Below are 25,139 nucleotides of genomic sequence, written 5' to 3' on the forward strand. Positions count from 1 at the left end.
ATCATAGAATCATAGAATCATAGAATAGTTAGGGTTGGAAGGGGGCCTACAGAGATGCTGGTGAGGGACTATTCATTAGGGACTGTAGTGATAGGACAAGGGGTAACGGGTTGAAACTTAAACAGCAGAGGTTTAGAATGGATATAAGGAAGAAATTCTTTACTGTTAGGGTGGTGAGGCACTGGAATGGGTTGCCCAGGGAGGTTGTGAATGCTCCATCCCTGGCAGTGTTCAAGGCCAGGTTGGATGAAGCCTTGGGTGAGATGGTTTAGTGTGAGGTGTCCCTGCCCATGGCAGGGGGGTTGGAACTAGATGATCTTAAGTCCTTTCCAACCCTAACTATGACACACTTGGGTAACATGTCACGACAGCCTGCCCAGGGCACTGGCCAAGCCAGCTACCATGCTTTGCTTGGCATCACCACACACTGCAGGGCAAGGCAGGAGTGACTTTGCGGCATCGGCCCCATCACCTCCAAGTGTCTGCAGAGGGAAGCCATCAGAAGCAGGCTGATGAGGTCAAGTGTAATTAAGCTCAGGCCTTGGCGATGTGAAGCACAGACCCAGCTAGTCTCACTGCTGGGCTGCTGTTGCTGGCTGCAGGGTGCACAATGAGTGCAGGACTGCAGCCTTTCCAAGACTGTTTAGATCAGGGGGGACACAGGTTCCTCCTGCTCCAGTGGTGGCTGGGCAAAGGCTGTCCTCTCACAGCAGCAGCCAGTGATGCAGCCACCAGCACCAACCTGCAGCCCCAGCCAACCAATAATATAAAGCATCTGCTAAAACACTTTGCTGACTAAAACAAATGGTACCGTGGGTGAGGTAATGCAGAGCCACGGCATGAAGGGACACATTTAACATACACAGACAACATCCTGGCTGCATCTGTACAAAACCCCCTCAATTCTGCCAGGTTTTCTGAACAAGCCCCAGCTCCACTGGCTGTCACTGTTCCTGTGACTGGGGGGAAGGAGAGGCACAAGCATCCTCCCTGCCGTACCTGAGCTTGCATCAGCCCATGAAGCGATGGCTGCCTCCCACCCATGTTCCCCCATGAGCCCTGTAGGGTGGCAGGGCTGGCTGCAAGATCCCTGGTGTGGGGGGGGTCTTCCCCCTCTGAGTGCCCAGCCTTGCATCTCCTCCACCTGCAGCTGGACCACAGGCTCAGAGAGATGCTTGTGTCTGAGGCTGTGGCTGCGGCAGGAGGATCTGCGTCTGAGCAGTCAGGGTAGCAAAAGCGAGAAGGGGAAGTCGCAGAGTGCAAAATAACAAAATAAAAGCAGCAAATATGATGCTCCCCTGTGATCCAGGCTTCCCTGATGGTGGAAAGAGATGTGTATTCATCCCTGCCTTCCCTTTCTGTGCCACAGTTTGGGCCATGGCACTTCTAAGGAGGTGGTGACTTCACCCCACCATCCCACATGGCTCTCCCATCACCAGCCCAGGCTGTCCCATGGTGCAGCCCCCCACCACTGGCACTGCTGCCAGTGCAGATGACCCATCCCTGGATGACACCCGTGGTTCTGATACTGGACCCAGTGGGGCTTGGCTAGGAGCCCCCAGGTTCTTGTTCATGTGAGGTGCCAGGAGATGCCACTGGGCCCTTGCACTTCTGGTCAGCAAGAGGAAGGCCCCTACGCCTGTACAGCCATAACCCCTCCAGCTGCCAACACCTTCACCACCCCAGCAGCATCCTGAGTGCAGCCATTAGCAAAACATTCCTATTTTCCATGCTCCAACCAAAGCTGCTGCAGGTCCTTGTTTAACAAATTCATCTGAGAACACACATGAAACCTTCCCTGTCCCCACGAGCACGCTCTCTTTGGCAGGTTGAACCTAACACGCTGCACCAGGTTATCATCACTTTCCTCTCTTTCTTGACAGCTCATTCACAATATTTATATTCAACCAAATCTGTGGCCACCACAAATGTTTATTTTCTTTCTCCCCAAGGGCTGTAGGTACCCAACGAGCACTTTCCCCCAAGAGCCGAGGCCACATATCAGTTCAGATGGGAAGAAAAGCTGAGGGCTGGTTTCAGGGTTTATCACTCCTTTCCATTCATCACCCCTGATAAATATTTATAGATGCATTAGGGCACTCAGCTCCTTCCACTAAAAATAACATTCCTAAGCACCAAAAAAAACCCAACATCACCACTGATTGGAACCGATCATGATGTTTTCTAAGCAGCTATGGAAGAAAAGCCCAGCAAGCATCAGTGAGCAGTGAGCTGTCAGCCTCAGACTTCACAACCTGGTTGTTTCTCTTAATTTAAACAAAACTGAACTGGACTCCTGAAAACAAATGTGGAGATGCTAATCTAAGCCTAGCAATGGCTGTCCCTGAATTCCCTGCCGGTAAAGGGAAATTTTTGTAACAGTCTGAAGAGCAGCAGAGCCAGGAATGCTGGGAGGCAGACAGTGTCTCCCTTCACCCGTGGTGTGCTCTGCCATTTCCTCCCGGGATGACATGTGGCATCACCCATGATAGCAACCAGACATCCACAGACAGTGTGATACTTTCAGAAGGTGGTTTTTGGAAGGCACACCCCCCTCCATGTCACACGGAAGGCACCCCACAAGGCTCTACACCCATCATTTCATGCACACTGGGGGATAGAGGAAATAACCGTCGTGTGACGCGATGATGACACCATTTTGGAGGAAATCAAAGAAGGTCAGCACACTTAGGACCAGGGAGTATTGGCTTTCCTTTTGTCTTGTTTTTTTAACCTCCCATAAATTGCTGAATTTGATTATTGTTAGTAAACACATGGAGGAAAACAGTACATGCAATGACCTAAGAGGCAAGTGCCCACGGGGAAAGCCCTCTGGGTGGTTTGGAGAAAGCCGCTTTCGTCAGCAGGTGGTTGAGATCGGTCACAGTTGCACGATGGTAAATGTATCAGCTGAAATGTGCCACTTCCAAAGGTTGGGGAGACATCTCTCGACTGTAAGCGTGACCCTCCATGCCTGCATCACCAGAAACACACAATGTGCCATCAGCATCTGCAGAGCACAGAGCTCCAGCCTGGTTTGGAGATCAGCTCTTGAACCTTCCGTTTGGGGCTGTGCACCTTTGGGGCCACCCTGGGCAAGCCTGGAGTAGACCAAGCCACCAAAGCTTGGTGGTCAGCAGGGCACTGTGACCACCAAGTGTCCTGCTGACCCCAGGGCTCCTCACCTTGGACCCAAGACAAGACAGGAAACAGAGTGAGCCTCAGAACCTCAGTCAATGACACCAGGACCATGGTGCTGTGGCTGGTCCCAGGTCCTGCCAGCAAAGGCCCATTAGCCAACACAGTTGGCTTGCAAGGTTGACTTGTAAGGTTGATGCTGAGCATTTTCCCCCAAGGACAGCCAAGATCTGTTAACAGAAAGCCCCTGATGATGCTGCCCACCCCAGCCCCCTCCATCATCAGTGGGCAGACAGAGCCAAAGGGTGGCCGGAGCCACTAATGTGGCTTGGCTGGACACCACCACCACCAGCAGGAAGGATCTGGAGGACACACTACAGTTCTGGGCACCAGGAACAGGAACACAAGGAACACAAAGAACCACCAAAGTTTAAAGGATTTTTTGTTTGTTTCACGGAATTTGTAATTCTTTCTGGAAAACAAAGAAACCTGAAAGTAGTTTCTCTCTCTTATTTGTTTGGTTGTCTTTAATTTAGCATTTATCAGCGCCATTCTTAGTGGTGTTGGAGGCACTGCTGGGCTTCTCAGGGAACAGGGAACTTCCATCTCCAGATCAGTGTCTACGGGGTGAGTAGGGTCAAAGCCATCCTTTTCTCCAAAGCCATTAGAATTAAAGGGACATTATGAAAAAGCCACACATGGTATAAACAGCTCTCTCCACTGCTGGCTTCCTCTCTAATGGTGTAATTTCTGTCCTTCTTGAGTTACCAGATTGTTTCTCAGATGAGGCAGGGCTTGAATTTCTAATGTAAAAACTATCAGAAAAGCTCTCAAGTCACTTTCAGGTTATCTCTATCCACCACTGAAATGGCAGGGAGGCAGAAAGGGCAAATTCCCTTATTCCTCCTTTGTAAATTACCTTTAGAGGACAACTGTGGTGGTTTTATCATGCAAAATTGTGCTTTAGCTCCATCCTGACTAGTTCATCTGCCTACCACCACCATGGGCTGAGCCGGTAAATTAAAGTCCAAAGAATGTTTTGCTGCATGATTTCTACAACTAACAAACTTGCAGTGTGAAGCAAAAGGTGCTAGAAGGAATGTTACCTATGACAACAGACCCCATCCCTTTCCTGCTAATGATGTGTGTGTCCTCAGTATGCTTATCTGCCACGAGAACCCTCCTTCTTCCCACTGGGAATGGTGAAAGATGGGTATTGTGGCTATGGCAAATACCCAGCGAGAGTGGAAACCTGATCGGGTGCCATCCTACAAGCTTTTCAGATGGGGAAGATAAGGATCTTATTCAAGTCCTTCAGAGGTATTGTCACCACAGGGCTCAGGCTTTCTCCTGTACTGCTATCTTGTGCTCTCCAAGCACCTGTTTGTCTATCCATCTGTTGTGCCTTATTATAACTTGAAGTACAGGCTCTTTGAGGGTAGAGATTGTATTCTTAGTACATCTGGATAGTGTCCATCACAATAGGGTCCTGTTTCCTCGCTGGGGCCTCTCAGTATAGAAGCAATACTAATAAAACAGCAGATAATGCTGTTCTCACTGAAGTTAATGATGTTTTCCCACTGTCTGCAGAATTGGATCTTAACAAGGAAAAAACTCAACATCCTTTTGAATGGCTGTGGAATGATGGACAGGCAGGGAACCTTCCTTCTGCAGAAATGAGAGATAAAGGACAAGGGCAGGAGCTGACCAGGGACCTATACATTGGGATGGTGTGTACAGAGCAGTGCTACTGGAAATAGGAATAAAAATCCATCCATCCTTACCTGAATTACTGTACATCCTGTGGTCATCCACCTAACCTGCAACACAGGGGAAAGCACGTTCAGAAAGCAGGTAATCTTATTTCCTATAAAATGAAAAATCTACACTCCCCATCTGTTGCTGCACATTCTCAGGACTGCAAACAGCTTCACATGCACTGGCATAAACGGCAAGTCCTCTGAAATATGAGGCAGGTAAGAAAGGGCTCCTGCTCTCACTAAATCCCAGAAATATCAGCACCTCTGAGCTGAGCCTGAACCACTGGGCATCACCTGGTCCAACCTCTCCCAAAGCAGGGTCAGCCACTGTGGGCTGCTCAGGACCTTGTCTCACCAGGTTTTGAGTATCTTCGAGGGTGAAGACCCTTCGGCCTCTCTGGTCAACCTGTGCTGGAGTTCGACCAGCCTCATGGTAAGGAAGTATTTTTTGTGTTCAAGCTGAATTTCCTGTATTTCAATGTGTGCCCAATGCCTCTTGTCTTTTCACTGGGCACCACTGAGGAGACTCTGGCTTCATTTTCTTTACTCTTTCTCATCAGTTATTTACACACACTGATTTGATCCCACCTTTCTTAGCCTCTCCTTGTGTGACAGATGCTTCAATGCCTTAATCACTGTCATAGTCTTTTCCTGGATTCTCTTCAGTCCATGTCCTGCTTCTACTGGGGAGTCCAGCACTGGACCCAGCACCACATGGGTGGCCTCACCAGCGCTGAGCAGGTGGGAAAGATCTCCTCCATCAACTGGCAATCCTTTGCCAGACAAGGAAACCATTCGCCTTTGTCACATAAGGGCACACTGCTGCCTCAGGGCCAGCTTGGAGTCCATCAGGACCCCAGGTTCTTCCCCATGGAGCTTCATGCATTCACTTCCTTCAGCAGTGTGCCAGAGCTGATCTTCAGGCTCTTTTCTAGCAGTTTGGGGGTTATAAAATCCAAACAGACAATACATAAAAGGACCAGCTCATGGAGAGTCTCATTTCAGGTGATACCATCTTGGGTTCACCTACTGATCACCAATAGGAGTGGGCTGTCTTGGAGACAGGCAGCAGGACCATGGCACACAGTGACTGCAGGACATCCAACCTAGAATAATGTCTGGCACATGTGCAATGCATGGATACATAATGCCTGGTTTCAAGAAGGGGTAGCACTGAGGCTGGCAGAACTGCTGTGGGGTGACATCTAAAGTAACTGCATAGACAAGGCTTTGCCAGCTCCCAACTGTGCTCTTCTGTGACTGGAAACCTTGTAGTGTTCTTCTCTGGAGATGCTGCTTAATTTGTAATCCTAACCACAAAAGATTCAGCCAACTTGGGCGTCTTCCCGAATGATTTCATCTTGCTAAAGCCAGACCACGCCACTGCTATATCAAGGGTATGAACGTAAGCCTCTCCAGCAGGGAAGCAAGTTCTGAGGTGGATTAACTGGGACACAGAGATATATGAAATACTTTGTGAAGAAACTTGTGAAGAAGCCCAGGGGCACTGCTGTCCCTAAGAAACACATGCCAGCACAGTCTCTGCGAGGATCAGCATCTCCCTTGCCTACACCAGTGCAGAACTGGTGGATTACATGAGCTGCAAGTGAATTTTCTTCTTGCTCATTCAGCATGGGAGGAAGTAATGGACTCACGCACCAGCTAGGGAAAGTTTTGCTGAGATGGGGATGCACACAGAGTTGCTGAGCAAAGAATGAAGTTGGGGTGGGCAGAGGTTGCTGCTGGCCAGCCCCATCCAACCCCACACACCTGGAGCACCCTGGCCATAAGTCCCTGTAGGTAATGTGGGGCAGAGAATGGGTGCTTTCAGAACGTCATCTCCAACATAGCCTGCACAAATCCAAGAGCCTGATGCCCCATTGCCACGCATGCTTCAGGGGCTGGAGGAGTTCCCATAGTGTGTGCACTCTTCAGGACAGCAGTTTATGTATTGACCATTCCTTGATTCTTCTGTCAGATTTTTATCGCACTTTGTGACATTAAGAAATCACTCTCTGGCAGAGATAGTATTTACATTCCACACAAAGGCTTTTGGACCAACCTCTGCTTTTGGTTACATGTCTCAGTAGTGTCCCCCTGCCGACTTCAGTGCTGCTGCAATGAGTAACAGAGCTGAATTTGTCTTACTAGGTCTCTGCTACTATACATCATATTTCATTTCTTCAAAATCCTCCTTTCCCATGCAAGATACAGTGCACATTTGGAAAAAAGCAAAAGGGTCATCTGCTAAGCATCTAAAATATTTAAGCAAATAGGAATGTTCTAGGGCAAAAAGGGTCCTGTGATTTAGAGCCAATGCTCTAAAATATCCTGTTTTAGCTAAAATAAAACTTACTGCACTTTTTCCTACAAACTTCTACTGTCTAATAGTGATGCACTTCAAACAAACTTATCACATCTAATACTGATGGACAAACCATCAACAAGCAAAGCATTTCCAAACACCTGACTGCTTTGCAGAACTTGCTGGACACGAAAACTTAGGAAAATGAGCTCTTCTGGCGAGAAATGTGAGCCCTGCCACTTCAACTTAGCCAGAAGGAAAATGTGCGTACAACAGGAAAAAGGATAAAGTTCCACTTTGTTGATGCTGAAATTAGGTTTTGGCTCCAGTGAGACAAATGTTTGGGCTGATCCAAACCTGTCTGAGTCTGTTTCTTGTGCTTTGGTTTAAAACATAAGAAAGCAAAAGATGAGACCCCTGAGCAAGATCTGCTCCTGAGGAAGGGCCTGGGAGGTGCTTTGGTGTTGGCTTGTGGAGTGTGACACAAGGAGCAGATCTCCTGCAGACCCCTCCAACTCAACTGTACGCTGCACGGTTGTTTGAAAGTCTTGCTCCATGTCTGTGATGATCACTTCCAGCCCCGGGAATAATTCTGCTTGCATGTGTCATGGGTTCATTCACACCAAAGGAAGATGTGGTCTGGGGAGGATTAGTATGTAGACCAGCAATCCAGGGATAGTAGAGATGAAAGAGACCCCCTGTGAAATGGCAATCCTCTGACAGCACTGCCTACACAGGATTACCATCAGCAGAGTAATTGTGAACATTTGTGCAGCCAAGGTCACAGGAGGCAGTGGCTCAGCAGATGACGGCTCCACCGCTCAGGACCTTCACTGGTCACCATCCCATGCCTTGTTTTTGTCTAATACATTTGTATGAACTGGATTTCTCACAGCACTCGGAGCAACTCCTCCTCCTCTGACACATTTCTGTGCATGACCTTTGCTGAAAGAAAAACATTCTTGAAAGCTGAATACACATGCTGAAGGAAGCCTGGCCATGATGTCACCTCAAGTCATGGCAGATGTTGGAGAGAGCAGCATGGTGATAACCAGACCAGGCAAATAGACCTGTGCTGTGTCTGCGGGTGGTGTAGTAGCAACACAGGCTGCTTCCACCCGGAACCACCCGCATGCAGAGCTCTCTCCTGAGACTCCAAATGGAGATGGCAAACTCGGCTCCTGCAGAAGAGCAAGTCAGAAAATGCTTTATGCCTAGAGCCTGTAGTTTGTCCCCTTACCTCGGTCCTTTCCATTCTGCATTTTTTCTCTTTCTTCTTCATCTTCTTCCTCTGCTTCAAAAAGTGAAAATAAAAAATAAAAGCAGACATGAGACAAGGAAGTGAGAGAATAGATGCTGGGGGGGGGGGGGGGGGCTTTTCTGTGGCAAAGCAGAACTGGCTTTTCAGGGATAGGTGATATTGGAGGGGAAGGAGTGTCCAGGCTCCTAAGGAGAACCTAGGTGGAGAACTCATCATCATCCTTCCTGTGGTGTCTGCTCACTGCTGGTGGCAAAACAGTCTCCACACAATCCTGATCAGAGGATTGCAGAGTGCTAGCTAGAAGCAGTGCCTACATTGTCCAGATGAATAGACTACTAGTGGACTACTACTATGCTCCGGCAGTACTGGGACCAAAGTCCCTTGTGCACTATTACTTCAGCACTGTAAGAAATTAAGAACTGCACAATATACACAGAGGGAAGGAAGCCACAACTTTCATGCTGAGGTCAAATCTAAGGTAGAAATAAAATGGTTTATGGTGTGGTGAAAAGCTTGGAGGGTCCCTCCTGATGCTGCAGGATTCGCCTGTGCAAGGTGGTCAGTGACGGTGATGCTGACAAGAGAGGAAAGCCACAACACTGGGGACAGTCTGTGCCTGCAGGGACCAGCACTTGTTCTGTGCCTGAAAGCCAGTGATTCATTATATTTAACTCTGATTAAGTTGAAGAGAGTTTATGGCCAGGCTTGTATTTATGGAGCAGAGAGTGGGAGCAGAAGGTCACATTCTTCTGCAGATGGTGGCTCATATCTTTCAATGAGACCTGTGTAAACAGGTAATAGTTATTATGAGCAGTGATATCACTTCTGCCTACTTCGCATGCTGCTGAGAGCAATGAAAGGTACAGTTTGAAAACCTGAAGCATTCTGAATTGGTCTGATCAAAGAAGATCTTACAGACATTTGCTCTCTTTGTTGCTTTAACAGCAGGACCGATGAGACATCCAGGAGTCACACTCTATGCCTGCTAATTGATGGCTATGGATGAGTCCTTAGTGCCAGTGCAGAAGAGATCACTGATGAAACCAAAACGTTCTTAATCACAAGAGTCACGACCTGGAGCAAAATAGCTGCTTTGGGTCCTGAATCTGCCTTCTTTTGGGCAGCCTGACAGGGGAGGGCTGAGCCACCCAGCAGCATCATACCTGGTCCTTGGTGATCATCCCTGCATGTCTTTTTAAGCTCAGTTGGGATAAAAGTGATGCCAGTGTTCTCTAGGTAGCACCAGGAGCATTAGGCTTTTGGTGCTGGAGGAGATGGCTGGGAGAACAACCAGAGAATCTATGGAAGCCCATCTAGGGAAGGGTAACCCCAAGCAGTGTTTCCCTTCCAAAAGAATCTGTTTTCCAAGCTTGTGCAAAGGCAGGGAGAAACAAACAGAGGTGTGGGTGGTGCACACACCAGTGTCTCACAGAACCCTCAGAGCACAATGCCTGCAGCTATATCGGGTGAGCCTGGGGCTGGAGGAGGTGTCTATTCTCACAGCTCACCTCTGGGACAATACGTGTTAAATCCCACCGACTCTCATCAGCTGAGGATAACTCATGCTTTTCCTAATTTACACAAATGAAATGATTTCAGAGACTTTCAAGGGAGCCTTCTTCAGTATCTGCATATCCTCAAGTAGGAGACTGTAATTAATTCCATTTTCACTCCCTTGTGAACCGTAACTGCCTTGCACTATCCCTGACAAGCCTGAAAGGGCTGTCAGTAGTGCAAACCCAGGCTGTTTGCCTTTGCCAAGCTGCCAGGTGTCTCAGAGGAGGGCAGGAGAGCTGTGGGTCCAGCCGACCTTTCACCCCAGGGCCAGAGCCTGAGCTCAGCCACACCACTGCAAATGTGCTCTTCTGCTACAAGCAAAGAATAAATTACTGCAGACATCTGTTTTGGGCAGAGGGTTTGTTCACTGGGTTTCAGCCTAGAGGGAAGAGAGCTGTGTGCATCTTGAACATGGTGATTTATTGAAGAAATACACAGCCCTCACTGCAATGGCACCAGCGATACTGCTGTCATACATGAAAGGCTTTATTAACTCACAGCTGCCTTTGCACCCAAGACACGGGATTTAGACTGGGTGAATTTACGGCTTAGCAGTAAAATATCAACCCGATTTATAACCGTGAGTTCTTCATTAAGGGCAGTGGGAACAAAAAGCCTAACTGGTTTTAACATGGAGTTTGATAAGTTTATGAAGGGGATTATGTGATGCCACTACCGGATGCAGCAATGGGCTGGGGGAGGCGTGAAACAGAAACCGCGAGGTTCAGGCTGAATACAGAATGCTTTATTTCTCCCTTAAAAGAGAGGGCAGCCCACAGACAAGCTGCTGGAACAGTAGATGATCACACACCCCATCGCTGACAAGGCTCGAGAGCCACAGGATGCATCCTTGGGCTACAGCAGGAGCTGCTCCCATACCATCAAGGTGTTCACTGGCACAGTAAAAGGGAACAAAGAAAATAATAATCTTTTTTTCACATCACTGTTTAATCCTCATGTACCTTTTCTGTATGTTTGCAATTATAGCCTCTCATGGGCATTTGTTGCAGAGGAGTTTCACCTGCTGCCCCAGCACTGCCATTACTAAACAATAGTTCAGGGAGACTCACTCAGAAATTCTGCCCTGGCTTCTGACTTGCTGGCTGGTGTTGTTAAGGAGCTCTGGCTTCCAGAAGTGAGAAAGTGGAGTTTCTCCTGCCTGGTGAGTGGCCCAGAACATGCCTGCAGGGTACACTGGGAAAGCTGCTCAGTGCTGCTACACAGGCATGGATCAATATGCACAGCAGAATGGGAGCTAGATGTGAGTCTGCTTCATGAATCACCAACGGTGCCACCAGCCAGGTTGGTATCCAGAGTATTGCCTTAACTATCAGTGATAAAATCAGTGGACAGCCTGTTCAGGAGGTACTTGGCATTCTCCATGATGTCAGCTACAAAACTGATGTTTTGTTTTATCACTGAAAAAATGTACCTGTATCCTCCCATGATGCTTTAAACAGTTTTTGTAAAGAACAAATCTTGAGACAATCTCAACCTCCAGCCTGTGGCTTCAAGCTCTCACTCTCCTGCTGTGCACGTGTGCTGCTAAACTGATTCTTACCTGAATGAAGTTCCTTCACCAGAGATGACATGGTGTTGGTGATGGAATCGGCTGCTACCAGCAGGTCATTGCGGAGGTTCCTCCTCGTACCTGGGAGCAGACAAACAGCAGGAGTTACATGTGCCCCTCTGACACTGCCCAAACTCCTCATGCCACAGGGCCTGGCCACGTATCCCTCACTGGTCCTCACCAGGGTCTCCCCTGCAGGACAGAGCTTGGTGTGCTGGTGTATGGCAGCACCCTGTCAAAGTAGCTCCTCTTAGTAAAGGATGGGGATCTGCTGTGGAACCAGTTCTGATTGTCTGCCTGATCACCTCTCTGGCTAATTAGCTATCACACCACTCTTCTCCTTGACAAGGACAGTGCTCCTATGACAGCTCAAGGGCACATGCTTCTCTCGCCATGACAGGAGTTGCTGGGTGCTGGCCGTGACACAGCTCATCCATGCTCCTCATTTGTGCAGTCGTTATCGCTGCTGGCTTCTCTGTTGCAATCAATATCACTGAGGTTTGAGCAGAATAAAAGATAACTGAATTCTTGCCCTCCTCTTGCACTGCTGGAGGAAGCAATCTTCTTCCTCGGTGCGCCACACAGCCAGGGGATAGGCACTTAGCTGTCCCTCATGGTGACACTGACCTGCCTGGTTCTTGTCTGAACACTTGTCTTGTGTGAGGCTCTGCTTGAGGGATCCCATTAGCACCCTGAACATCTGCCACAGCTCTGCTAGAATGACAGGGACCAGCAAGGGGCCACAATCTGCAAAGGAACCGTCATGCCTGTAAAAGAGATCAGCAAGCTGCCGTGTGTTGGGGATGATGCTTATTGCCTCTTGCTTGGTGCTGGGAAGATAATCATCTCAGCCATCTATTCTGGTTCCCTGTGCTGGTCCCTCTGGCAAAAACATCCATATTCTTGCAGCAGAGCATCTTGCCGGTCATGGCCCAATTTTGTAGAGCTCCAGCGCCCGCAGCTGCTGCAGACGTGACTCCGTGTCCTCGCTGAGCCTCCTTTCCTCCGGCACCTTTTTTTGCGCTGTGCTGTTTCAGTTTTATTTGGAGGCTTTGATGGTGTGGGGTCATGTTTTCTGCCCCGGCAGGTGGTCTGTAGCCGCAGTTTCTCAGGTTGCGGAGCTGATGGCCCCGAGCTGAGCCTTTGCCGGGAGCAGGTCCCTGTAACGGTGTGTTGGCCCCATCTCAGCCTTTCCCGTGCTTTTAACTGCTCACAGAAAATGGCTTCAAGCAGGCTGTTATCCCACCAGATGTCCGCCCTGGTGCAGCCTCCGGGAGCACCACTTTGATGCTGAGTGCCTGACCATGCTCTAAGATCTTGGAGCTTGAGTCCTGTCATTTGCTCCAGTGAGGGCATGAAGACAACACGTGTGGGATTGCCAGAGACATGTGATGTGACATTCTGCAGCTGTACTCAACTGCAATAATGACAACTGTACATTACACATTTACTTTTGTTTGAAGTCAGACGTCTCTCATTCCAGACGTGCTGCTTTAATCTTCCAAATGGGGTGCTGGCTTTTACTCCATCCTTGGCTGGGGGGTGTCAAAATGCCTACTCCTACATTTTGCCTGTGGAGTTTAGTGTTGTTTGAGGGCTGCCAGAGCATGCTGCTGCGATTACGTGCTTTCTATCAGCAGCTTTCTCTCCAGGTTAGGCTGCCAACTGACCGGCATCATGCCCAACCCAGCAGCAAAGCACTGGGTCTTCTTGTGCATGTGCAAACAGCATGCAATTCCTGGGAAAAAATGCAGATTTTGGCCAACAAGTCTGGGACCTGTTATACAGGGGACTTCTCTGCATCTCTTATACAATGGAGGCCTCTTTATCCAGGTCTCTGGATGTTCCGAGTTCTGTCACTGTATGGGACAGGGAAAGAGGGAAGCACGGCCACCATCCTACTCGATGTTACTTTTGGGAGTGAAAGGCTGTAAAATTCTAGCCTGTCTCCCCTGTGAAAGAGATGAATAATGTTATCAAGCTCATTTGAACATCTACATGCAGAAGCCACCCTAAGGCCTCCTGGCTGGTGGCATTCAATTATTTATTATATACAAACACAGACATTTTATCCTGTTTCCTGTGTTCTCCACTTGCCTTGGATTTGCCTGATTTTGCATGATTAATATGAAATAGCACTAATTGTACAGATTGCCTTTCCGGAATGATCATTCCAGGAAACTTATTAAGGAGTCTGCTGACCATTTTTTCTTGCAAGAGTTGTTCTAGTAGTTGGATAAGCCACCACTGTGGTTATCACATGAGGAACTTCCACCTTTCTGCTGCTCGTGGTGGATGCTATTTGCCTCTGTGAAATCCTGAGGGATGTTTTCTTCTCTTTCAAGATGATAAACAGGAGCATTAGTTTTCTAATTAGATGATGGCCTCTGTATCAGTATCAGTATTTCAACCGGAATGCCATCAGGGCATTCAATTCTGATACTGTATTACTGTGTTCTTCCTCTGGCCAACTGGAAGATTGAGAGATTGCGTATGGGGAAAACTTATCTAATCTTAAGACTATATCATAAAATCATAGGATCACAGGCAGGTAAACCTTCCACCAGGTTGCTCCAAGCCCCATCCAGCTTGGCACTGAACCCTTCCAAGGATGGAGCAGGATCAAGATCACTGGCATTCAACTCTTTAAAGGTTTCCTTCTCTAATCCTTCCTGCATTGATGGAGAAGCTCACAGAAGACTCGGCAAACCTGCCCCTTCCTAGGTTACAGCAGCAAGAGGTGGAACAGCAAACAGCACTGGAATCTTCCCTCCCTTTTCCTCCTCGCTCCAAAGTGACATTTTATAAGAATCTGGTGGATATGCAAAAGTTAGCAAACAGAATTTAAATGTTTTTGTTACAACCCCTCCACCCAAATATGTGTAATGCAGGCATTGCCTATAGGTGTTTTGCTTCCAGGGAGTCATCACCACCAGCAATACCAAGCTGTTGTGAAGCGGCTGCCGCACAAGCCCTTAGCCCAGCCCAGAACAGTTTTTTACACCACCTGGTTCATTGCAACATGTATTTGCAATGCTGTCAGGTGTTAAAAACCTAGAAAAAAATAAGTTTTCACTTTGGGCAATATTAACAGGTCCTGACAAAGACTATCCTGTTATGAACCAGTCACTCAAGTGAAAGGCATGAATGAGCCCTTGATTAATTACATCAGCATCTACTGAAGCCAGGAGTTTGAGGAAGACAGCTCTGGTGATTGTAAACTGCAGAAGGAAGTTTGCTTTGTCATGGCTTTTGCCAGGTTCTCCAAAGAAAAAAACAGATGGATTGAGAGCAAATTTGGATGCCAAAGCAAGACTGTAAAGTGAAAAAATGATCAAGTAGGACAGTGACTGTACTACTAAAATCATGTGTTCATTACTCCTATCAGCAGAAAGAAGATCAATTCATCTCTTTGTGCTTTCCTAATTAAAAAAGAAAAGGGGAAAATGATGAGGCAGATAGACCAGATTTTCCCAGTAACTGGTAGGACTCATTGCACTGCTGTTCCACTTCACTCAGCCTGGAAAAAGAAAGCCAATCTGCAAAGGGAGGAAGGAGAGGCAGCTGCCAAAGAAATCAGTTGAGAGCTCTCGGCTGTAGCCATCAAACTTGTTGTAGAGATGAAGAGGAGGCGACTGGACCACCCACAGCAACAGATGGAGTGTTGTGCCTCTGGTATTTGGCATCTTGCCTCCCTGGAAATGCCTGCTTCTGCTGTCGGTTCTGGAAGTGTTTAGAGAGATGAGGAGCTTGTTCCTACCAATGGGATCAGAAAAGACGTATCTTCTCACAGTTGAGTTGTAGATGCTCAGTGTTTTCTGACTGGATGTTCTTCATCACCTGGCTCTGGAGAACAGCCCCATACTGAGTATGCTTGCAATCCTCACTGGCATCACATGCCAATTATAAGTATTCACTGATACTTCCTGCTCCTCTGCTACCATTTTGTAGTCTCTTTCCTCACCTTCTTCTGGCAGCAGCTCATTTAGGCACGGAAGAAGTTTGTTCTAGAAGGATATATCCAATGAGCAGGTGATAAATGCAAATTTTTATTTAAAATATGTTTGGTTTTGAAATATATAATCAGTTCTGGTAAGTTTATTTTCATGTTTGCTTGTTTTGAGAGGAGACTGTCCATCTGACAAAGGTATTTGACACTAATATTCATGATCTTCCCTACCCAGAATGAGAAAATACCACCTCCAGTTTTGAGACTCCATATGATAAAACTTGTCATCTTTTAAAGAACTAAACAACCTGACATCTGCAACAAGGCAAGGGCTCTTGTTGACTGCAAAGGACCAACACACAAGAGAGGCTGTAGGGCCCTGGCACTACAGGCTCTAAGATGTCCAATATCCAATGGCATTTCCATGGAGTACCAAGAGGTCCATATGAAAGGTTGATGCTTGCTGGTTGTCTCTGCCCACAAACAGCTGAAGTCCTAGCCAGAGCATTAGTGAAAGGTGTATTTTCTGTCCTTCTTCCTTTTATTGTCAATCAGAAGAATATAATATACGAGTGGATGTCCATCTCCAGAAATGTGGATCATGTTCAGAAACAACCTCCATGTCTGTCAGAGGAGAGACCAGGTCCTGCTGCTGTTCTTCTCACAGCTGTACATCCTGGGATGCTTCTGGAATAGTAAAGATGAAAAACTCTGGACCAATATGGGTAAAAGCAAGAAAAGAGCACAGAAAACCCAAGTGTCACTACTCCTGATTAATACTGAAAACCGGCATCTGTTCCTACTGGGAATCTCTTCCTTCACCATGAGCAGAGTTGAAGTAGCTAGGACTGAAGAATCACTAATTTCCCCCTCTGCAGTGAGAAGGTCCTTGAAGATAAAAAAATATTTGCCAAATTTCTTGACACCAGACTGACAGTCATGTCTTTGCTTGCTGCCTTCCCACATCACCAGATAGCCAAGTCCCTCCAGTATTTGAGGAAGAAGCAGTGGTCTGCATTGAGCTGAACAAGTTTCCATTTCATCTGCTTGTCTTCAAATCTCGGAGTCCTTCTTGAGCTCACAATGGCTTTGACATGGAAAAGTTGGACTTCTTTGAAATGTAAACGCGTGACTGTAAAACTTTTCTTTTTTAAAAGCAACAGCAGCTAAGTATAAACTCACACTACCTACAGAAATTGGGGGATAAAAATACGTATGTCAACTGCTGCCCTGCTTTTCTTCACAGCACAATAAGCTGTATTATTCACAAATGGACAGCTTACCCATTTGATCCAACCATACTGATTTCACTGAAGAAACGGAGGACAAGGTGGACAGAAAGGAATGCGGCTGAAGCTATCTGGTAGTAAGTAGACTTCTTATATCTACTTTTGGGGCAGTTGGCAGCAGTGAGTTTAGGCCAGAAAGTGGTATTTTTTCCAAATGCAGGGAGGAGTAGCATGTAGAAAAGTACAAAAGAAGGAACTCCACTGGTTGGAGCAAGAAGAATGTTGTTGTCCTGTGTGTCCTTCTGCTTCTTCATCATGGTCTTCCCATCTTCTTCTCCTCCTCTCCTCTTGTTCTTTCCCTTGCCTTGCCTTGTTTTCCCTTCCCTGTTCTGTTCGCCTCTCCTCTCCCCTCCTCACCTTTCCCCTCCCCTCCCCACTCCTCTCTTCTTCTCTCCTCTTTCCACGATTTCTCAGGTTTAGCACTTTACATTTTTTTTCTTCTCCCCACAGGGCTGCTGTATGTCTGTGTCTCTAGCAGAGCACATGAGCCATTCTGTAGATGTGCACACCAGCCACCTGCTCCATTAGGAACAGCCTTCACCAAGTTGTGCTGCAAAATTTCATCTCCCTTTCTACCCCATAACCAAGCAGAGAGGTGGGCAGCTGTTAGCTAAATACTCGGAATAAGAGAGCTGTTTGTTTTCCTACTTTCAGTCATTAAACTGCTTTTTCCATCTTGCAAATCATAGCACAGTTCAACCATCACATTTGAAAATATGACCAGTTTTTAATGTCTAACGGCTAAATTACTTGTGGGAGTAACTTTCTGGGGTGGAAGATCCCTTCCCCTGAGGGAAAATCATCATCACAGAAATAAATTCATTAAGTTGTAAAGATTAAAAATGTGCCCTCAATCACTTTGGTCTAGAGTGCAGGAAAGGGGTTTGTAATTATTGTCTCAGTATCATCAAGTTATGTTTCTGTTACACATAGAATCATTATAGAATAGTTTGTTTTAGAAGGGACCTTAAAGCTCATGCAGTTCCAACCCCTGCCATGGGCAGGGACACCTTCCACTAGACCAGGTTGCTCCAAGCCCCATCCAACCTGACCCTGAACACTGCCAGGGATAGGGCAGCCAGAGAGTCTCTGGGCAGCCTGTGAAAGTGCCTCAGCACCCTCACAGGGAAGAACTTCCTTGTATCAGTCTGAATGTCCCCTCTTTTACATGATGATGCCGTATTAACACCAGATGTAGTTCCGTTCTGTGTGATATTCACCTTGTGTGAAAGCTTCCTGCACATCTCCCCCGACTCCAGTGAGAGAGTCCTGCGGGACGTGAGTAGGGGTAGAGCCGGCGGAGGTGGATCTGACGGGCATGGGCATGGGGCGGCTGGCTCCATGGGTGGGTGAGGACTGTGCCGAGCCTGCTGCTTGCGCCTGCACAGGAGACACGAGACACAGTTTCCAAACTTTTTACTTTTTTTGTGAATATCTAAAAATAATTCTGAAAAAAAAAGAAAAGAAATGCATAAGGAAAGACGCTTCACCAAAACATGCTCAGCTTGAGCAACGTGATGCATGAACAGTAGGTGTTGTGGGAGGACCCCATGATGGTGGCATGCTGGGCACAGTGCATCATGTATTGGGCTGCACATGGCACTCACAGCTCTGCTGCTCTGGTGCAGGATTTCACCCAGTCTTTCTCACCATATGATTACTGTGTCATTGGTCAACCATCAAGCTGGGAAAAATCCTGGGATGGCACAGGGTGATCTTCCCATCTGTGTCCTCCAGAGGAACCCATCACCACTTGGCATCTCCTCATCTTTCCCAGGGGCAGCAGTGAGGAAACCCCCAGAGCTCCACGGTGCCTTCGAGGCTCTGCAGAAGGTCCATTCCCTTTCTTACTTTACTTTTATATATTTTATAGATTCTTATTTATTACTAAAATAGTGATTTTTAAAGTTTTGATTCTACATTTTCTTCCAACCAAACCTACCTATCTCTGCAGTGCTGCTCCAGGAGCCTTGTGAGCAGCTTGTGCTGTTGCCTTCCATCATAAGGCTTCTTGTGCCTCCCTACAACTCTCCATGGATGGCAAGTGACGGCCCCAAGGGTCTCTCAGGTACTGCCTACTTACCCAAAGTCTAGCGCACTTCATGGCAAATTGCAACTAAACTATTTTTTTCCTGCAGTTTGAATGCTCAGAGAAAACTGGTGTAATCATTCAGACACAACTCCCACTGGCTTCAAAGATGATGATGTCCCAGTGAAGCCTCCAGAGCATAACCTGAGGTTTGGCATGGGAAGGATGAACAGGGAAAGGAGAGAGACTGATGGATGTATGAGGAGATAAATATAGGAGCCTACTGACATGCACTTACTAGCTCTTTGTTTTCAAAGAAATAATTTCAGTTAAGTACTTGGCATGTGGTGTCAGCAGGAGAGCGAGCAAGGAGGCACTCACTACTGAGGCACCTCGCTGGGTGTTTAAGGACCTTTGCAGAGAGCTTGGTTCCTCATCTCCCTCCTCTGGCTGTTCTTGCACAGCCCAGATGGACCCCTTGCACTGGGAACCTCCTCAGCACTCACCTCACTGCCCAGGAGCAAAGCATCACCCTTCCCCAAGCATTGGCCATTATTTACAAGTGCTTTGAATGCACACAGTACTACTTTATTGTTGATAATCTGGTTGTTCTCTGCAGCCACTCATGTCTGTCAACAATCTCTGAGCCCTCTTGCTCAACTGCAAAGCTATTAGTGATCAGTTTTGTCTGGCTTTGCTAGCAAGGGTTTATGATCTGTGACTGTGTTTATGTTTAAGCACGGTCCCTATGCTGCTGTTGATTAAAGGAGAGCTACTCATAAATAATTATACGCTAAGGGCATTAAAACCGTACAACCCCTCTGAGCAAATACCTGGTTTGTTTGTGCCGTGTGGTTTTCATCTTTTTTTAAGCCTGTTCATCGTTTGCTCCCTTTGACGTGCATCAGTTACCGGGGCAACCCAGCTGGCACAGCGGCGATGCACAACGGTGACACTGACAGCACCCCGTGTGATGGTGACTAGGCCAGCAAACTGCAACGATGACACTTCCAGCACCCATGCAATGGTGACACCTCCAGCACCCTGTGCCACTGTGAGGGGGCCAGCACCCAGTACAATGGTGACACAGCCACCACCCTGCTCAATGGTGGCACTGACAATACTCAATGGAATGGTGACACTGCCAGTACCCTGCACAATGGTTACACTGCCAACATCCTGTGCAATGATGACAAGACCAGCACCCTGTGTAACGGTGACACTGCCAGCACCTGATGCAATGGTGACATCGCCAGCACCTTGTGTAATGGTGACACTGTCAGCACCCAATGCACGGTGACATAACCAGCACCTTGTGTAACGGTGGCACTGCCAGCACCCAATGCACAGTGACATCACCCGCACCCTGTGCAATGGTGACACTGCCAGCATCCTGAACAGTCGATCCTTGTGCTGCTGCTGCAGGGCACAGCATCCATCACCAGCACATTTTTCCTATCCTCACATTGAGTGCTGCCCTGCTGCAAGGCCCTGCTTCCCATGGGAGCACCTAGGAACAGGATGCTGTCTGGGACCACGTGGGGATGGCTGTAGCTTCACTAATCCCTGCCAGCCCGGAGTTGATATTCTTACTAATATGAAAACCTGATCATGTGTAAAATTGTCATTTTGAAACTGTATTAATAATAGGGGATTAAAAGAAGTGAGTAAAATGTGACAGGGGTGTCTGTAGGGGGGAGGGCTGCAGGAGAAAAATGGCATATTTTGAAGGTACAATCATTAGAAAATGCACATAACACACCAGCAACTTCACTTCCTTGCACTGAAACCTCAAATAAAACTTCAAGAAGCAACCTGAAAGTGCACAGAAATAGGCAGCATTGTCTAAATTTGCATCAATTTGTAGCAAAAGCCTGACCGTTGCTTTGTGCTCCCCATCGAGCACGTGAGACAGCATGGCAGGAGTGTTCCCATGGCTTTGGCTTGGAGGAACTGGCTCATTCCCTCTCCTCCTCCCAGACTGAACTGAACCTCAGACTTGGCAGCTGTTCAGGCAAGGAAAACCAGCCCATTCATACCTTAAAACTGAAAACCAGGAGAAACCCATTGCTAACAAACACCCACATTGGAGGCAGAGAACAGTGAGCAAGAGCTTCCCTTTCCCCAGGAGGCAGCCAGAGGAGGGTGTGGAAATATTTCATGTTTTGAAGCTTGTTCCCCAGGTTGCATCTTGTATTGTGGGACCTCAGTACATATTCCTCTTAATCACCAGAGACCTTCTGATGGTGGCAGGTGTGAGAGGGATGACAAATGATAAACCATCTAGAGATTTTGTTATCTGTTAAAGCAAGTGTTCAGTTAATTGAGTAAGACCTCACTGCTCACTTCTCTCCCCAGAACACCTGAACTGTGAGGGGGCACATTTCACCCTGTATGACAAACCTGGTCCATCCCACCTACCTCCACATCTGGCCCATGGTGTTTTTCGCAGATGTGCACACTCCCTGGCCCAAGGGAAGACCTTGAACCCCACAGCTGCCCACATGGATGGGCTGGTGGTAAAAGCCAGTAGAGAACCACCCAAACAGCGCTTAGGGAGGAAAACTTTTTTTCACTGTCATTCACCAGGGAGACACGCTGTCTACATTTACATTCTTAGAGTAAGAGCCCAAGCACCTGAAATGGATGTATTCTTTATTTTTTTTAAGCACGGGGCACACAGATGGGCAGTGCTGATTTGCATGCTGCAGCCACTGAAGCAGAAGGGCTATGAACACCCCTCACCTGCTCAATGGTGTAGTTCCTGGAAGCTGAGGTGATATTGAGAGCAGCTTGTGAGGTTAAACACAGACAAGCCACATCAATGGGGAGCAGTGCTGAGATAGATAGAGTTGGATGGAGAGTTATGTCTCCCTGCTGCCCTGTCCTCATGTACACTCACACCATGCAATGAACATCACAGCACTTAGCAGCTGAAGGAGGATCTGAAAGTTTTTGGTTCAGTGAAGACCTAAAAATCATCTTCACAAGAAACATGCTTTGTCCCAGACTGCTGGTTGGTAACATGGCTGCAGCTCAGGACTGCAGGGCTGCAGGTTCCAGGCTGCTGGCGCTGCACTGGGACTCTGCTGCCCCAGAGCATCACTCACTTCTGACCTAGAAGAGGAGTGAGAAAGCATCTGCTGGCCAACACAGACACTCATCAAGGCACAAGAGCTAAACCTTCTGCCTTGGTGCAGTGCCTTCTAAGGGACAGGCAGAAATGCTGTGGTCTGAGCTGTACCTGCATGTGTACTGTGTGTGTCAGCTTGCAGGGCCTGTGAGAAAGCCCTCCAGGTTTATATCTCTAGGAGAAAAGAAACAATCCCTGTATGGGCAATTTTTCACTATGAGGGTGCTGAGGCCCTGGCACAAGTTGCCCAGAGAAGCTGTGGCTGCCCCATCCCTGGCAGTGTTCAAGTCCAGGCTGGATGGGGCTTGGAGCAACCTGGTCTAGTGGAAGGTGCTCCTGCCCATGGCAAGAGGTCGCAACTGGATGAACTTTAAGGTCCCTTCCAACCCAAACCATTCTGTGATTATATGATTCTATGTTTTCTTGGTATAACTGAATCCACAGTACCCATCAGATGGCCACATTTTTCATGAGCAGAAATGACACCCAGCCCGGTGTAGGATGGGGTAGGACAGTATAAGATGGGGTAGGAGACCTGCATGAGTTTCTCTGGGCTGAATGAGAAATTGAGCATCTTAGGATGATGACTCCTTTCTGCTCATGGCAGAAACTGGCCCAGGCTGAGCATTAACAGGGCTTTCCCAGGCCCATGCAGAAATCAGGCATCAAAGGCAAGAAGAAAAGTAGAGACCAACACTGCACAACTTAAACCAGAGATGGATCAGGGATAGAATGGGCAAAAGCTTGGAGAAGAAAAGGAAGAAATATTGAGTCCAAAGCAAATATGTAACGATGCATTTACCGAATTACAAGTCAATAAATATCAGTTCAACCTCAGCAGCATACTCAGGGTGTGGGTACAGGGTGTTCACTACTGACATACTTTGGATAACGCTTTCTGAACACACTGTGCAGGTAATGTTGAAGCAAAAAATATTACTGTATCCAGTGTGGATGTGCTCCCAGGGTGAGCATACACATAAACAACTACCTGGAGGAGAGGGAATTGGTGCTTTTCATGATCCGGGCTGTGTGTAGTTCTCTAGCACCTGGTGATATCTGTTTTTCTCTAATTCCAGATGAAAAAAAAAAAGGCAAGACAACTCCCTCCCCCCACCCTCCATCCAATCAAATAATATCCATCTATTTTATATATTGATCTCTCTTCTTGTACTTTACATTGCACATGAAGCCTTAACATGCTTGCGTGTTTTCCCTCTGCACCAAATGATGAGTCTTGTGGAAAAATGATGCATGTGGAAAAATGAGGGGGTATGGCCTCTGGTAGTGATGCAGATACATATGGAAAGCAGAAACAAGAAGGTATGAGCTGGCATTTCCTAACCGTTAGCATCACTGTGCCACCCCTCATGGCTCTCAGGCAGCGTGGTGCCTGTTGGACCCCAAATGCTTCTGCAGCCACTGGGAACTCAGAGGTTGACCCAATGGAAGATGCTTGAAGGCAGCAGTAGATACCAAGGACACTGACAGTGACAATGCACTTCACCAACAGCTGGGCTCACCCTGCAGAGCATGAAACCAGTCCTAGAAAGCACTTTGTCTACTGAGAGCAAGACAGACACCTGGGGCAGACAGAGAGGGAGCAGCACAGAGGCCTTGCATCTACGACAGCCACCAAGCCACCCAGGGGTGCAACGGCACAGTGCTGGGGCCCAGTGTGGGGCAGAGGAAGCTGTGGGAGGACATGCGGGTATATCCGTGCCTCTGCAGTTGTGGGAAGTGAATGGGGACAGCCCAGAGGCAGCACACAATGATTAATGGGTATGCTTAGGGATGGCTCCCAAGGCTGAACTAGAGGCATTTCTACAGGGCATCAATAAATCACTCTCTCAACTTCCTTCTCACAAGGCTGGAGGCAAAGGGAGTGACAGAAGGAATGATGCAAGGTCCAATAAATGTTGGAGCTGAGGCTATCCCTGTGGTTTTTGAGGATGCTGAAGTGAGCCTGTGCTGGGGCTGTTTCAGTGTCTCCATTCCCAGCATAAGCAAGTGCTTCAACAGTTTTTGTTTCTTCTTCCCTGTGAGGGTGCTGAGGCCCTGGCACAGGGTGCCCAGAGAAGCTGTGGCTGCCCCATCCCTGGCAGTGTTCAAGGCCAGGATGGATGGGGCTTGGAGCAACCTGGTCTAGTGGAAGGTGTCCCTGCCTGTGGCAGGGGGGTTGGAAGTGGATGAACTTTAAGGTCCCTTCCAACTCAAACCATTCTGTGGTTCATTCTATGATAAGAAGATGGTTCTACCAAGGAGCTGTGCATGGCTCTGCTCCTCCATGGCCACCGCTGCAGAGCTCACAGGACAGGAAACTCCAGGATATATTTTGTAAACAGAGCAGAGGCCAATTTGGAAAGGTTTGTAAACTCCTCTCTGACTGTTGGGGTTGCATCCATAGAAAATCCTGGGAATTACTGGCTCATTGCTTGTTCTTCCTGGAAACTGCACCAAATACGACACAGAAGATGGATTTCAATTTAGAAAAACAATGAATAAAACCTCTGACCCAGCTCCTGAAATGTTTAGCAGCTGACTTTGATTTATTTGCCCCAGCTTATCAAGTCTTATATACAAGAGTTCTGAGGTTTAACCTAAAAATCCCTCTTAATATTTCCTCAAGTAAAGAGGCAGAGTTCTGGCCTGTGCATTGAAACCACTTCAACAGAGATACGAGAAACAGTGACAGTGATAGCTTTTAGCTAGTATACAAAATGCTGTTGCACCATCACCTCCCTCACCCAGCAGTTTAACTAGGGGTCTCCCACCTCTCTGGTGACCTGCTCTCAAAGTTTCTACAACCACCATGACAGAGGAGAGTTTTAAAGGAGAACAGGATGAAAAAAGCACAGGAAAATTGAGGTCAGAAAGAGCTTCAGAGGGTGTCCAAATCAACTTCCTCTTCTGAGCAACGTCAACCTCAAAGTGTTGCTCGGGGTCTTCTTCAGCTGGTCTTTGAGTATTCCTTCAAAAGGGAGGTCCCACCACCACTCTGGGCTGCTCCTCAAGTGTTTAACCATTTTCATGGGAATTTCACTTCCAAATCCAGTCAGAACCCTCAGCCAATGTGCAGCCATTACCTCTTACTTTCTCCATGCAGCTCTGAGATGACTCTGCTTTCTCCTTGGTCACCCATTATGAG

General features: G+C 47.6%; 1 protein-coding gene across 5 annotated transcripts in view; it reads right to left on the minus strand.

Annotated features, from left to right (window-relative positions):
- Positions 1-266: 266 nt before the first annotated feature.
- DTNB (dystrobrevin beta) overlaps positions 267-25,139 on the minus strand; it is a 197,035-nt gene continuing 172,162 nt past the window's right edge. For 3 of the 5 annotated variants that reach the window (XM_034060608.1, XM_034060605.1, XM_031046598.2), the window contains 5 exons: positions 18,050-18,209; positions 11,583-11,672; positions 8,444-8,497; positions 4,923-4,958; positions 267-2,974 (listed from right to left, as the gene is read on the minus strand). In XM_034060608.1, the coding sequence (XP_033916499.1) occupies positions 4,954-4,958; positions 8,444-8,497; positions 11,583-11,672; positions 18,050-18,209 (309 nt within the window). In that variant the 3' untranslated portion in view covers positions 267-2,974; positions 4,923-4,953. Of the gene's footprint in view, positions 2,975-3,583; positions 4,807-4,922; positions 4,959-8,443; positions 8,498-11,582; positions 11,673-18,049; positions 18,210-25,139 lie in introns of those variants that run through there. The other 2 variants (XM_034060607.1, XM_034060606.1) reach the window with 2 other exon arrangements.

This window comes from Melopsittacus undulatus, chromosome 3, assembly GCF_012275295.1.
Source record: "Melopsittacus undulatus isolate bMelUnd1 chromosome 3, bMelUnd1.mat.Z, whole genome shotgun sequence".
Lineage (NCBI taxonomy): Eukaryota > Metazoa > Chordata > Aves > Psittaciformes > Psittaculidae > Melopsittacus > Melopsittacus undulatus.